This window comes from Symphalangus syndactylus, chromosome 3 (assembly GCF_028878055.3).
Source record: "Symphalangus syndactylus isolate Jambi chromosome 3, NHGRI_mSymSyn1-v2.1_pri, whole genome shotgun sequence".
Taxonomy (NCBI): Eukaryota; Metazoa; Chordata; class Mammalia; order Primates; family Hylobatidae; genus Symphalangus; species Symphalangus syndactylus.
Window position 1 is genome coordinate 11344014 of NC_072425.2, and position 16097 is coordinate 11360110.

The 16097-nt window shown below is 52.6% G+C and overlaps 1 protein-coding gene across 11 annotated transcripts in view; it reads right to left on the reverse strand.

Annotated features, from left to right (window-relative positions):
- STKLD1 (serine/threonine kinase like domain containing 1) overlaps positions 1 to 16087 on the reverse strand; it is a 29520-nt gene extending 13433 nt beyond the window's left edge. For 6 of the 11 annotated variants that reach the window (XM_055270491.2, XM_055270490.2, XM_055270488.2 and 3 more), the window contains exons 1-7: positions 15772 to 15976; positions 13210 to 13296; positions 7834 to 7878; positions 6046 to 6120; positions 4210 to 4311; positions 1846 to 1916; positions 652 to 767 (exon numbers count right to left, since the gene is read on the reverse strand). In XM_055270491.2, the coding sequence (XP_055126466.1) occupies positions 652 to 767; positions 1846 to 1916; positions 4210 to 4311; positions 6046 to 6120; positions 7834 to 7878; positions 13210 to 13296; positions 15772 to 15858 (583 nt within the window). In that variant the 5' untranslated portion in view covers positions 15859 to 15976. Of the gene's footprint in view, positions 1 to 651; positions 768 to 1845; positions 1917 to 2518; positions 2712 to 4209; positions 4312 to 6045; positions 6121 to 7833; positions 7879 to 13209; positions 13297 to 15771 lie in introns of those variants that run through there. The other 5 variants (XM_055270486.2, XM_063636787.1, XM_055270495.2 and 2 more) reach the window with 5 other exon arrangements.
- Positions 16088 to 16097: the final 10 nt, after the last annotated feature.

Below are 16097 nucleotides of genomic sequence, written 5' to 3' on the forward strand. Positions count from 1 at the left end.
GCAGGAGAATGGCATGAACCCAGGAGGTGGAGCTTGCAGCGAGATGAGATCGCGCCACTGCATTCCAGCCTGGGCGACAGAGCGAGACTCCGTCTCAAAAAAAAAAAAAAAAAAAAGGACAGAGTGCAACCAGCAACTGCCACCCTGGGACTCTGGACTCCTCCTCTGTGGTTGCTCTCTTCAGCCCCCTTTCTCTGGCCATCTTTTCAAAGGAACAAGAACTTGTCTCCCCTTGCCACCCACCCCTTCATCTCCTGGGTTGTTTTAGGACTCAGTGATCTACACGCAGCCAGTGCCTGGCACCCACAGATCCTCCGTCCTGGGCATTTTCATTTCCTTCCTTCTGAAGCTTTCTTTTCCTTCCCTCCATGAGAGGCAACATTTTCTGGGGTACCGCAAACAACCATGACTTTGTTTCTCTCAAATATCGGGTGTCTGTGGGGCCCTGCCTCTGCCCCTGGTGGTGGCATGCCTGCTCAGTTACAACCCAAAGGACGTCTCTTTGGAGTTTACACAAGGCCAGGGCTTTGTGAGGACCTTCTGAGCAAACAGCTGTTTGATGTTGCCTCACTCCAGCACCCAGAGTGGCCACCACCATCTGGATTCTAGGTGCCGACCCCCTCTCCCACGACCTGGGGGAGCCCCTGCCACCTTCCTCCGCACGAATATTCCATTTGGCTTTGTTTGTCATTAGCACGTTGGAGCTCAGGTCCTGCAGTTTGCAGTGGTCACTGCTGACAAGGATGATGTTGGAGGGTTTGAGATTCCTGAAACCAAGAGGTGGGTTTGCCTCTGGGTGCCAAGGGGCCACCTGGGCAGCCACCACCCCCGACCCCAGGTGGGACTAGCCTGTGTGCTGAGCCTGACTCTCTGCTCCCTGCCCCACCTGGTTCTGCAGCAGCAGCCCACACCCTCCTCTCCTCCACAAAATGCCCCATCTCAGCCTACTTTTTAAGCAGTTGTTTCCTATGTACAGAAATATACTCAATTTTAAATCGGGGGAAAAATCCTCAACCACAAGTAGGAACACACCCAACACTCCGAAGAGGTCCCTTGGTTGACATGTTCACCTCCTTAGGTATCTCAGCTACGCATTTGCCTGGGGATTGATTTTTGGCCATTGTGCGATGTCTAGTGACATTAACACTGAACGTGGAATGTGAGCATTCCCTTTGTACATATGGTCTGCGTGGTGTGTGTGTGTGTGTGTGTGTGTGTGTGTGTGTGTGTGTGTGTGTGTGTGTGTTTTAAGTCAGGGTTGCCCAGGCTGAAGTGCAGTGGCACGATCATAGCTCACTGCAGCCTCAAGCTCCTGGCTTCAAGCAATCCTCCCATCTCAGCCTCCATGTTGCTGGGACCACAGGTGTGCACCACCACGCCCAGCTGCATAGTTTCCCTCTTCCTCTTTAAATAAGATATTGGTGTTGAGAATTGGAGCCGTCTCCCAGCCCCTTCAGACCATGGATTCTCCAGCCTGAAAGTTGTGCCGCCGGGGGGTCAAAGGCTCAGCAGGGCCCACTCAGCCCACACTGGCCCCCTGACAGGCAACCCGGTCTCTCTTCCTGGCAGGGCTGTTGCCGCCTTCCTGTCCAGGAACTCTAGAGCCGCCCGCCTGGCTAGCGCACACCCCATGCAGCTGTGCGTGTGCACATGGCTTGAGACCACTTGGAAGAGCCTCTTTTGAGCCCAAAGGAGCTCTGGAAGGTCCCCATCCTATCCTAGCTGCACTGGCCCGGTGCACCTTTCTCCCCAGATCCTGCCCACGCGCACTGGCACCCGAGTGGCCTCAGTGCCTTTTCTCCCGAAGCAGCCAGCCAGTCCGTGGAGGTCAGGGGCCCCACTCACCTGTGGATGATGTCCGAATGGTGCAGGTATTCCAGCGCGTCCAGCACCTGGCCCAGCACATTCTGCATCCACTGGGGGAGAAGTAGGGGGTGCCAGGATGGGAGGGGCGCCCTGTGCTGCTTTCAGGGGGGTGACACTCAGAGCAGCCAGCAGGATGGTGGTGTATCCTCTCCTTGCATCTTGAGACAGGCCTGAAGCCAGCCAAGCGCTCAGGGTGGAGGAGGCTTCAGTGTGGTAGCCCTCCAGATGGTAAAGCCGCGGCGGCAGCCAGAAGGACTCTGAGTTTCCAGACTCCACACTGCTATCTCCATACCAGAGATCCTGGGTGCTGCAGGGGCCCCATCCCTGCACCCCACTCTGTGGCCCGCGTTGCCCCACACTTGCCAGGAGCTGGAGGCAGATCGGCCTTGCGGGTATGGGAGGAGTGGAAGCCTTCAGTGCCTACATGAGCTCAACCCTCTAGGTCATTCTAATGAAAAGAGCCCTGAGAGAGAATGCTGGGAGTGTTCCGCATCAGAGACAAGCTCCATCGAGTACTCAGGGCGGTGATTCTGAAGCTGGGCTCCTAGGGCCCCTGGATTCAGGGCCACCCTGGGGTGTCAGAGAGGGGCTGAGGAGGCAGGACGTGGGCGCCTCCCACTGCCCCCAGTTAGAATAGGTCTGCTGCACTTACTGGGTTTCTGTGAACAGTTCGTGTTTTGAAGGGCTTCTCTCACAAAGTCTGAAACCCACTCCGGGCCTGCCTCTGAGGCCCATGGTAAGAGAAGAGCTGTGTGCCCCGAAGAGCCCCTCACGGGGACATGGTCCCGCCAAACACAGTTCTCAGGGTAAAAGCAGGTAGCATTCATCTGGGGTAGATGAAAGATCTAAATGTGAAGGCAAAAACAACCAAGCTTCCAGAAGACAGAGGAGAGTATCTTCATGACCTTGGAGCAGGAAATGCTTCTTAAACTCCAAAGGCACTCACCATAAGAGTCAGCATTGGGAAAGCGAACTCCACTACAGTTAGGACTTTCTATCATCAAAAGACATCATTAAGAAAGTGAACTAGGCCAGGCGCGGTGGCTCACGCTTGTAATCCCAGCACTTTGGGAGGCCGAGGCGGGTGGATCACGAGGTCAGGAGATCAAGACCACGGTGAAACCCCGTCTCTACTAAAAATACAAAAAATTAGCCGGGCGTGGTGGTGGGCGCCTGTAGTCCCAGCTACTCGGAGAGGCTGAGGCAGGAGAATGGTGTGACTCCGGGAGGCGGAGCTTGCAGTGAGCCGAGATCGCGCCACTGCACTCCAGCCTGGGTGCCTGAGTGACACAGCGAGACTCCATCTCCAAAAAAAAAAAAAAAAAAAAGAAAGAAAGTGAACTGGCTGGGCATGGCAGCTCACGCCTGTAATCCCAGCAGTTTGAGAGGCCAAGGTGGGTGGATCACTTGAGGTCAGGAGTTCGAGACCAGCCTGGGCAACATAGCAAAACCTTGTCTCTATTAATAATACAAAAATTAGCTGGGTGTGGTGGTGGGCACCTGTAGTCCCAGCTACTCGGGAGGCTGAGGCAGGAGAATCGCTTGAACCGGGAGGCGAAGGTTGCAGTGAGCCAAGATTGTGCCATTGCACTCCAGCCTGGGCGACAGAGTGAGACTCCATCTCAACAACAACAACGACAACAACAAGACTGACACAATGAAGTGCTGGCCTCCATGTGGACTGGGAATGCTCACAACTTGTGAGAGTAGACATGGGGCCAACCAAACCACGTTGGAAAGCTGTTTGGAGCATCTACTGAAGCTACACACACGTACTCTACAACCCAATAATTCCACTCCTGTGTATTCATCCCAGAAAAGTGAGTGCCTTCCAGCAATGCTCATAGCAGCCTTATTCACAATAGCCCCAAACTGGAAGCAGCCCAAATGAGACTAGGTAAACAGCCTGCAGCGCAGTCAGGCAGCAGAGTGGCAGCAAGCAATGAACACATGATTTGCTGGTGCATGCAGCAGCACCGCGGGGCTCACAACAGCAGGCTGAGGGAAGGAGGCCAGACAGGAGCGGCAGCATGCCGGACGAGTCCATTTACAGGAACTTCAGGGACCGGCAGAACAATCTGGAATCATGGTCACCGACTAGGAACCTTCTAGGGTTAGGAACGCCTTCTGTCTTGATCTGGGTGGAAGTTGTGTGAGTGCATCAAACTGTGCACTTAAGATCTGCACACATCCTAGGGTGCAATGCCTCAAGGCATACGTTTAAGAAAAAAACAAGGCTGGACTCCATGGTGCCTGCCCTCCCGCTGTCACTTTGCCCCGCGCTGCAGGGCCTGTGTCACAGGTCTAGGTGGCCCCCAGGCCTGGTGCCCCAGAGGATCTTACCTCAGAGTCAATGATTTCCTTTGCCTTCCTCTTATCCTCAATGACCTCCTGGAAGCTGAGCTCATTGAACTCCATCACCAGGCAGAGGTACAGAGAAGAGATCTGCTGGGACAGGAGGCTCTTAGCCAGAGGACGCCCAGGCCCTAGTGCTTCTGCAGGCTCGCCTGCTCCAGGGCCTCCCTCAGCTCAGCTGCCATTTGCAGTGGCCGTGGGAGCACTGCCCGCTGGAGGGGGCTGCAAGCCCCTCCTGCCCCACCTTCAGCTTCCTCTCTCTCCTCTCCCCATTACCAGGCCCCACCTCCACTCCACACTCCATCCACACCAACCTACTTGGACTTTCCCAAAAGCTGCACTTGTCCCGTGGCCACTGCACACGTGGACCCCTCTGCCTAGACCACTCCCCACCCCCTTCATAGGGATAACTACCCACCCTTCAGGGCTCAGCCCAGACCCATTTCCTCCGAGGAGCCTGCCCTGGCCAGAGCCCCAGCAGACCACCAGGTCAGGGCTCCCAATTCTGTGCTCCCTCCCATAGGGAAATGTCCTCTTGGCTTCTCTGCACCCTCCTTGAGAGCATTAGGGGGTGCTCAGAAAATCTTTGGGAGTGCATGCAGTGAGGTCACCTCGTCAAGACCCAGCTGGAGCAGAGGGAGTGTGTGAGGGGCCTTTCCTGCTCAGACCTGGGACTGTTGGCCCCACGTGGGAACGCCAGTGTGGACATCTTATGCAGGCTGGTGCCCGGCAGAAGGCTTCTCGGCCTCTCTTTACCTCCAGCACCCCTTGTGCCTGCCCAGCCTCCCGCTGTCCACCTCAGTCCCATTGGAAGTGACCGGAAAGCTCCTGGCTCCTTGTAAAAAGAAGTCATCCAGCCTGAAGGACCCGGCTGCTGGACCTGAGTCTCCGTCCCCAGTCAGCTGTTTACTAGCTGCATGGCCTTGGAGAGCTCCTGAACCGAAGCCCTAGGCCCCATCAGGAGCACAGGGACAGTACTTCCTGCCCTGCAGCCCTCCTGGCACGTGATGACAGATGTGGTGCTGGTCAGTAAGCTGCACAGGGGCTGCAGGAGTAACGGGCACTGGCGTCGGGTGGCTGTGGAGAGGGGGTCAACTAGCTCCTTCCATGAAAGTAAAAACTCTGTCATCAGAGGCACAGGCTTACCAGGACAAGCTCGGTGGCTGCATGCAGAGCCCAGGAGTCAGGCCCATCTGGCCTGGCCCTCCGGCTTGGCCACGTACTAGCTGGATAACCTGGAGCAGCTTGTTTCTGTTAGCCTCTGTTTCTTCTTCTGTCAAATGGGTTAAGAACCCCTCCTGGCCAGGCATAGTGGCTCATGCCTCTAATCCCAGCACTTTGGGAGGCCGAGGCAGGCGGATCACTTAAGGTCAGGAGTTCGACACCAGCCTGGCCAACATGGTGAAACCCCGTCTCTACTAAAAATACAAAAATTAGCTGGGTGTCATGGCACGCGCCTGTGTAATCCCAGCTACTCAGGAGGCTGAGGCAAGAAAATCGCTTGAACCCGGGAGGCAGAGGTTGCAGTGAGCCGAGATCGTGCCATTACACTCCAGCCTGGGGGACAAGAGTGTGACTTTGTCCAAAAAAAAAAAAAAATCTCCTGATGATGAGGTTGTTGGGGCTCCTATGAGACTATGCACGGAAAGCCCCCAGCATGGTACCTGAGTGAGTGTTAGGTCAGGGGTGGCCACGTTTAGAATCACTGACATTGCCACACGAGCTATTCTGACAGTGAAGGGTGGGCGTGCTCTGGGCTCAGTCTGCGTGGTCCTGCAGCCTACTGCGTGGCATCTGAGCCTGTAGGTGTCAGCTCTGACCCACCTCCCCATTCCACGTGATGAACAGCTCCTGGTACACAGAGATGTGGGCGTGCCGCAGCTTCAGCAGTGGCATCAGCTGCCAGGATAGAGCAGAGGAAACAGAGAAGTCACCGCCTCTCCACGCCTTTTTCAGCTCAGGCTTCTCTATCATACATCCCAACGAACATGCAAGCCTTGTGCTCTGAGCTGGGCCGGGGAACGGGCTCAGGGAGGCTGCACGGTGGTTAGGAGCCAGGCAGTCTGATGTGGGTCCTGTCTCCAGCATGAGCTGGCTGTGCTGGGTGACTGGGCCTCATATTGTCATCTGAAAATGGGGGTCCTGGTGGAATCTGCCTCACAGGGATACCATGGGGGGTGAGTGAGCTGTGGCAGGCAGTGCCAGGAAGGTGGAGATCAGCCACAGCCAGGGCTGGCTGGAGGAGGTGGTGCAGACACCGGGAGGTGGGCACACAGAGAGGCCCCAGTGCCCCTGCCCTGGCGGAAAGTGCTTTGAAACATGCCCAAACAGGAGCAGACAGGGCTGCCTTAGAGACATGGAGCCAGACAGACAACTGCTTGTGGTGGAAGGTTGGGTGTGAAAGCAGGTGGCCTAGTGGGCCGTGGATGGGAATCGGCAATGTGAAAAGCCATGGCGGCGTGCAGCTCTGGGCAGGCCCCCATGCTCTTTCTTCCCATTTGTTACCAAGTAGCCTGGGCCCACCACTGTGCTTCGGTCACATTATACACCCAATAATGTTTGCTGGCCAAGCTCCAGAGCCAGCAATTCCAGAAGACAAACAAGTGACCATGAGATAGGAGGGGATACCTTCAAGCTCGTGGGAAATTCAAGAAACACAAAGAAAGGCTACTTGGAGGCTTTGCCAATCAAACCGAAGTGCAGCTGTTATCGCTATTATTGTAAATGAGTATGTTACTGCTGGGCAGCTCTGAATGGTAGAATTAAGGGTAATTTATATTTGCTTTGTTAAACAATTCTGGTATGGGCCTGGTGGTACATGCCTGTACCCCAGCACTTCGGAGGCCGAGGTGGGAGGATTGCTTGAGCCCAGAAGTTCAAGACTAGCCTGGGCAAAATGGTGAGACCCCATTGCTATTAAAGAAAAAAAAAGGTAAAAACAAAAGAAAACCCAATTCTGTATTTTTAAAATTTTCTGCTGTAATTAATAATTTTATATTGAAGAAAAAATATTTAAAAAATAGTTATTGGTAGATTAACCTAGGGACCCGGCCAATATTTATTTATTTTTGAGACAAAGTTTTGCTCTGTCACCCAGGGTGGAATGCAATGGTGCAATCTCGGCTCATTGCAACCTCTGCCTCCCAGGTTCAAGCGATTCTCCCGCCTCAACCTCTCGAAGTAGCTGGGATTACAGGCGCCCACCACCATGCCCAGCTAATTTTTTTTGTATTTTTAGTTGAGACGGGGTTTCCCCATGTTGGCTAGGCTCGTCTTGAACTCCTGACCTCAAGTGATCCACCCGCCTCGGCCTCCCAAAGTGGTGGGATTACAAATGTGAGCCACCGTGCCCAGCCCAATATTTAAACTTTATGTTCTCTGGGAACATATGTTCTAAGTTGTCAGCACCTGCATTTAGCAGTGAGTGTTTGGAGCATGGACTCCCTTCATGACCTGGGGCTGCTGGCTTCACAGCTGAGGCAAAACTGGTGCTGATGCTCTATCCCTCCCTCCAGCCCTCTCTTCACCCAGGCACTCAACAAGAAGGTACAGAACACAGTCTATGTATGCTCCATTGAGCTCTTCCAGAGGAAAAACCACCCTGAGAGTTACCTCCTCCAGGGCCTGACTGGCGTCATGGTCATCCATGCATTCCACCTGCAAGGGCACAAGAGCATGACTTAATAAACATGTAGCAAATCATCTCCGTTATCACCACCATCACCACCACCACCACGACCATTACCATCATCTCCACAACCACCACCTCCACCACAACCATCACCATCATTACCACAACCACAACCATCACCACCATCACTGTCACCATCATCACCATCACTGCCATCATCACCATCACACCACCACCACTACCATTACCACCATCACTCCATCACCACCACCATCACCACTATCATCACCATCATTAACATCATCATTACCACCTTCATCACCACCATCACCATCACTGCCATCATCACCATCATTACCATCATCATCATCATCACCATCACCATCATCACACCACCACCGTTACTACCATCACTCCATCACCACCACCATCACTACTATCATCACCATCATTAACATCATCATTACCACCTTCATCACCACTATCACTATCACTGTCATCATCACCATCATTACCATCACCATCACCACTGTCATCACCATCATTACCATCATCATCACCACCAACACCACCATCATTACCATCATCACCATCATCACCACCATCACACCACCACCATTACCATCATCACTCCATCACCTCCACTGTCACCATCACCACTGTCATCACCATCATTACCATCATCACCATCACCACCATCTTCACACCACCATTACCACCATCACTCCATCACCACCACCATCACTATCATCACCATCATTAATATCATTATCACCTTCATCACCACTATCACCATCACTGCCATCATCACCATCATTACCATCATCACCATCACCATCACCACTGTCATCACCATCATTGCCATCATCACTGCCATCACCACCATCATTACCATCACCACCATCATCATCACCACCATCCTCACCATCATCACACCACCACCGTTACCACCATCACTCCATCACCTCCACCGTCACCATCACCACTATCATCACCATCATTACCATCATCATTACCACCATCATCACTGCCATCACCATCACCACCATCATCACCATCATCACACCACCATTACCATCATCATTCCATCACCACCACCATCACCACTATCATCACCATCATTACTATCATCACACCACCACCACTACCATTACCACCATCACACTATCACCACCACTGTCACCATCACCACCATCATTACTATCATCACACCACCACTACCATTACCACCATTGCACCCATCACCACCACTGTCACCATCACCACCATCATCACCATCATTACCATCATCACCATCACCACCACCATCATCATCATCATCATACCACCACCATCACTCCATCACCACCACCATCACCATCACCACTAACATCACCATCACCATCATCACACAATCATCACCATCATCAAAATCATTACCATCATCACCACCTTCATCATCATCACACCATCACCACCACCACCACTATCATTACCACCATCACACCATCAACACCACTGTCACCATCACTATTATCCCCATCATCACCACCATCACCAACATCATCACCATCATTACCACCATCACCATCACGCCACCACCACCATCATCTTCACACCATCACCACCATCACACCATCAACACCACCATCACCATCATCACCATCATTACCATCATCACCACCATCATCACCATCATTACCATCATCACCACCATCATCACCATCATTACCATCATCATTACCACCATCACACCATCAACACCACCGTCACCATCACCACTATTATCATCACCATCACCACCATCACCACTACTACCATCACCATCACACCACCACCACCATCATCACATCATCACCATGACCATAATCACCATGACCACCATCACCATCATCACACCATCATCATGACCACCATTACCATCATCACGACCACCATCACCACCATCATCACCATCACCATTATCATCACCATCATCATCACCATCATCACTGCCACCACCATCACCACCACTACCACCATCATTGCCACCTCCATCGTCACCACCATCATCATTATTTAGCAGGAGTGACAGGCTCCCACCATTCCTGCCCCCACCATATGGCACAAACGGAAAATATTCCTAAGGCAGAGATCTAAAAATACTTAGAGCAATGAGAACATCTTTGCTCCTGTTGCAAAGATAAGTTTAGGACAGCATAATATACGCTCCAAGAAATCAGTAAAGGATCCATTTTCAGACCATCTTTAAACAGGAACATCTTGTTCTGGTTGGGAAAGCATCAATCTCACCACTTCATTCCTTACCCACATGGGGAAGGTTGTCTCCATGCATGGAATGTGCAGTGCTCTTCTCTCTTTCCTGTGCCCTCTCCGGGTGGAGGTGGGGAGGGCATGGAAGGGGAAGGGTGGTGGCAAGGGCAGCACAGAGCTTTGAGTCTGCAGCATGCTTGGTGGCACAGGCCCTAGGTGTATACTACCACTGCTCTAATACCAGATCCTCACCCAGAATTTTGCTCAAAACACTTATGAATGAAGTCCTCTTATAATGGGGTGATTGCAGACCATCATGTAAAGTTAGTGAATTGTTCCCAGATCTATGGAGAGACCTGAGATGCCAGTGGCACTGTCCCGTGGAATCCAGGGCAAAGACACTGAGTGAGCCTTCCTGTCTTCCTTTCCTCCTGTCCCAGGGGGCATATGAGGAGGTGAAGTTGGCCAAAACATATGGAAAGACTTGAAAATGTTACATCATGGTCGGGCACAGTGGCTCACGCCTGATATCCCAGCACTTAGGGAGGCCAAGGCAGGCGGATCACCTGAGATTGGGAGTTCGAGACCAGCCTGACCATAACCCTATCTCTACTAAAAATACAAAATTAGCCGGGTGTGGTGGCGCATGCCTGTAATCCCAGCTACTTCAGAGGCTGAGGCAGGAGAATCGCTTGAACCTGGGAGAAGGGGGTTGCAGTGCGCCGAGATCGTGCCATTGCCCTCCAGCCTGGGCAAAAAGAGCGAGACTCTGTCTCAAAAAAAAAAAAAAAAAAAAAAGCGGCTGGGTGCGGTGGCTCACGCCTGTAATCCCAACACTTTGGGAGGCCGAGGCAGGCAGATCATCTGAGGTCGGGAGTTTGAGACCAGCCTGACCATCCTCTCCATGTTGGTGGAGAAACCCCGTCTACTAAAAATACAAAATTAGCTGGACGTGGTGGCACGTGCCTGTAATCCCAGCCACTCAGGAAGGCTGAGGCAGGAGAATCGCTTGATTCTGGGAGGCAGAGGTTACAGTGAGCCGAGATCGCACCACTGTACTCCAGCCTGGGCAACAAGAGCAAAACTCCATCTCAAAAAAAAAAAAAAAAGAAAAGAAAAAGTTACATCGTATGACTCAGAAATCTCACTCCTAGGAATTTTTCCTAAGGAAATCATGGATGCTAAACAAAACAAAACAAACCTGTAATGCTATAAGCATCTTTATTAGAGCTGTTTACACAAAGTGAAAAATTGAGAACAAGCTCAATGCTCAGCCCGTGTGATAGAGATTGCTTGGGTTAGTTACAACACATCAAGCAAGACGGGAGGCCACACAGTTGCCAGAACCAAGAGAGGAGGAGGCTGTGGGAATGACATGAAACTATGTTTGCAATACAAAAAGCATGCTATCAACTTTAACAATACCATTCTCCTGAATCCAAAAAAGTTTACAAACGCTTAGGAAAAAAGACTGGAAGAACCCATAAACTCCTACCTACACTCTCCTTCCTCAATTTTTATTTAGAGATAATTGAGTGACATTTTTATTTTTAATTAAATTAATTAATTAATTAATTTAGACAGAGTCTCGCTCTGTCACCCAGGCTGGAGTGCAGTGGTGCAATCTCGACTCATTGCAACCTCTGCCTCCCGGGTTCAAGCGATTCTCCCGCGTCAGCCTCCCAAGTAGCCGGGACTATAGGCACCCACCACCATGCTCGGCTAATTTTTGTATTTTTAGTAGAGATGGGGTTTCACCATGTTGGCCAGGCTGCTCTCGAACTTCTGACCTCAAGGGATCTGCCTGCCTCGGCCTCCCAAAGTGCTGGGATTACAGGGATGAGCCACCATGCCTAGTCATGGCTGACATTTTTAAAAGCTCCTCAGGCCGGGCGCAGTGGCTCATGCCTATAATCCCAGCACTTTGGGAGGCTGAGGCGGGCTGATTGCCTGAGCTCAGGAGTTCCAGGAGTTCGAGACCAGCCTGGGCAACACGGTGAAACCCTGTCTCTACTAAAATACAAAAAATTAGCCAGGCGTGGCAGCGTGTGCCTATAGTCCCAGCTACTTGGGAGGCTGAGGCAGGAAAATTGCTTGAACTCAGGAGGCAGAGGTTGCAGTGAGCCGAGATCACGCCACTGCACTCTAGCCTTGGCGACAGAGCGAGACTCCATCTCAAAAAAAAAAAAAAAAAAAAAAGAGGCAGATTGCTCTTTTTTTGCTTAGAGGGCAGTCAGACACACTGCCCCAGTGGCTTGTGAGACAAGGGGGCCAACCCCACATCCAGCCAGGAAGGGAGCAGGGCAGGGGCAAGGACTCCAGGCCCGGCCACTCAGGGTGAGACTGTGGAGCTGCACAGACTGAGGCCTGGCCCAGTAGCGGCTGCTGACAAGGCTCCTCCCACTGCGTGGCCAGCCCTGAACCTGCTGGGTCCCTGCCACCACCACAGAGAGGAGGGCGTGCCAAAGACTCTTGCAGCAGCTCTCTCGCCCTAGTCCCTCTGTTGATCTGGACCTCCCTGTCTCGGACACACAAAGGGCTGTCCTCCTGCAGGCCTACACCTCCCCATGTCCTGCTAGCCCTGGTGAGGAGTGCGGTGGAAGGGCTCAGGGCCTGGTGTGTGACCTTAGCCCTGTGTGACCTTGAGCCAGGCCCCACCCTCTCTTGGCCTGGCTCCCTTTTGGTAAAACTGGTGACCTAGGACTGGGTAGCACGGTGTCCCCCAGTGAGGTGGCCTGAATCCAAATACTCTTGGAAATTGTGTGACCTTGGCTAGTCTGTCGCTGCATTGAGCCTCACTGTCTTTGGCTATAAACAGGGTCATTGTTTCTGCTTTACAGGGTTGATGAGAGATGAAGTGAGTCGGTGCCTGGCATACAGCACGTGATGTGTAAATGGTAGGAGGTGGTGGTGTTGGAGTAAAAATTAGCATTGCTTCCCCATCAAAGTGACAGAGCTTCATGCACCCCCACGTCTACCCCAGCGAGATTTGTCTCCCCGAGTGCCAGCAGCGAGGAATCCAGCTGCCGCATCAGGAAGCTTCTCCAACATGGGAAGAGCTTGTATTGGGGAAAATCACAGTCACAGAACCACCTGGCGTGGGATGCACAGGCTTGGCCTCTTACCTGCTTTATCACATGCTTGACTTTGGTTTCCATTTCCTCCACCACCAGGTTCACCCCCAAGGCCCCAGGATTCAGCTGGTACAAAACCTACCAGCAAGGAAGAGAGAAGCTTTCAGGAAATGCACACAACTTTTCCCTTTCCAAAAGCCCAGCTCCAACTCCTTTTCTGGCCCTGCTAACTCCCCTGTCAGGCTGGCGGAGCAAGTGGCTCCACCCCATCTTGCAATAGAGGAAACGTCCCAAGGAGGGGCAAGAGGGCTTTCAGTGGCAGAACCCTGATCTCACCTATCTGGGGCCGATTCCGGAGCTCTTCTACAACCCTGTATCGCTCCCTCAACCTGCAATGAGGACCAGCTGGGCACTCAAGTGCAAGAACCTCCCAGAGAAAAAGGGCTTATTCACTCTCTGTAGACCCCTGTGACCTCAACTTCCAGCATCCACCTCCAAACTCGTTTCCAACAAGAAAGTAACCAGTCTTGTCACTGGTACAATCAGGAAGCCATTGTGTGCCTGGCATGGTGCCAAGCACTTCACAGCCACCCTATGCAGTTGACACCATTGCTACCTCTGTGTTTACATTGGGGAAAACTGAGGCACAAGGAGCTAGGTCCTTGCCGGAGGCTATGTCACCAGAAAGCAGGACACTGCCTGGGGTAACTCTGGGGGTCTGACCTTAGAGTCTGTGATTTGAGCCAAATCTGCAGAGAGATGGCCACCAAGCCAGAACTCTGTGCAGAGACCAAGTGCTATGGGGCAGGGGACTGGGCGGGGGATTGCTGGAGGCTGACATTCATCAGAGGATGGGGGAGGGAGGGCATGACCCAGAGGAGGAGATATGAGGATGGAAGCCTGAGCCTAGGGACTCTCGGAGCCCATAAAAGTCTTAGGAGTCTGTAATCCAGGCTTGTGAGCAGCCTGCTCATGATGCTGGATATTCTAAGCCAGGGGTCCCCAACCTAGTCCGTGGCCTGTTAGGAACCAGGCTGCACAGCAGGAAGTGAGCAGCAGGCAATGGAGCAAAGCTTCATCTGTATTTACAGCCGCTCGCCATGGCTCACATTACCACCCAAGCTCCACCTCCTGTCAGCTCAGCAGCAGCATTAGATTCTCATAGGAGTGTGAACCCTATTGTGAACAGTGCATGTGAGGGATCCAGGTTGCATGCTCCTTATGAGAATCAAATGCCTGATGATCCATCACTGTCTCCCATCATCCCGAGAGGATGGTCTAGTTGCAAGAAAACAAGCCCAGGGCTCCCACTGATTCTACATTATGGTGAGTTGTGTAATTATTTCATTATATATTACAACATAATAATAGAAATGAACTGCACACTAAATGTAATGTGATTGAATCATCCCAAAATCATCCTCCCGCCTCCATCTGTGGAAAAATTGTCTTCCATAAAACTGGTCCCTCGTGCCAAAAAGGTTGGGGACTGCTATTTTTTTTTTCTTTCTGAGACAGAGTTTTGCTCTTGTTGCCCAGGCTGCAGTCCAATGGCGCTATCTCAGCTCACCACAACCTCTGCCTCTTGGGTTCAAGCAATTCTCCAGCCTCAGCCTCCCGAGTAGCTGGGATTACAGGCATGTGCTACCACGCCCGGCTAATTTTGTATTTTTAGTAGAGACAGAGTTTCTCCATGTTGGTCAGGCTGGTCTCGAACTCCCGACCTCAGGTGATCCGCCCGCCTTGGTCTCCCAAAGTGTTGGTATTACAGGTATGAGCCACTGAGCCTGGCCAGGGACTGCTGTTCTAAGCCACTGGGGGCTGAGGGCAGAGCTGGTGTGAGAGCATTCAAGCTTAGGCAGCAAACTAAACAGTAAAATGGAGCTATACCTCGGATCAAGTCTGTTTTTTTTCCAAAAGCAGGTATATTCCTGAAACGTCTATTTTTTTTTCTCTGATAAGTAACTTTACTTTAAAAATTATCTGGCCACCAGAAGCTCATCTGCTTCACCGCTGGCAACGCCCTATAGTCCTCTCACACAAAGACAATTCTTCCAAAGTGACAAAAATGCAACCCGCGAACTGTTTCCAAGCGAATGCATTTTTCACAGATGCTGAATCTAACATTTAATAAAGTGTACATATCATATATAGAAGCATTTAATTAAACATTTACTTTTATTTTGCAGCTTTCCTTTTGTGTTTTGTGAATTTTTTAGGTCTCAAACATTTTCACAGACCCACGCTGCAGGGGTGTTTTTAGGGGACTGGGGGCTCCCAATTATGTACTCGGGATGTTCCCGGGGGGCCTGCCTCGGTGGACCCAAGCGCACAGACCCCAGGCACGAAGAACAGAGGAGCTGCCCCACGCCCTCAAATACTCAGCCAGGGCTGGAGAATCCTTAGTCAATTCACAAAGGGGGAAACTGAGTGGCAAAGGGCACTCAGGAGGTCACCGTTGGAGGCCCCCTGGGATCAACCTAGGAGCTGGAGGCCGACACTGGCCAGGGCGCGGGCCCCTCGCCGCCCTCGGTCGGAACCGCCGGCCGCAGCTCCAGGGTTGCGACCGTTACCCCACGGAGCCCCCGCCTCCCCGCAGGGAACACTCGGCACCTTGTACTTCTCCATGTGCTCTCCAGGGGACCCTGGGCCTCGCTCCCCCTGCGTGGGGCGCCTGCGATCGGACCCTGGCCCAAGCATGTTCAGTAGCGACCGCGTACGAGCGAGCGTCCACCCCTGGCCCCACCCCGCGTGGGTCAGTGGGACCCGCGGGACCCTCCCCGTCCGAACGGCGCCCTCGAGGCACCCAGGCGTCCCTCTTGCGCGCTGGCCCCAGACCCCCAGGCCCCTGCCCCCTTAAAAGGGACGCGTTCCGCCGGGCCGGGAGGGGCTGCAGGGCCTGCAGGGCCTGCATGCGGTGGGCGGGGTCTCCAGCGTGA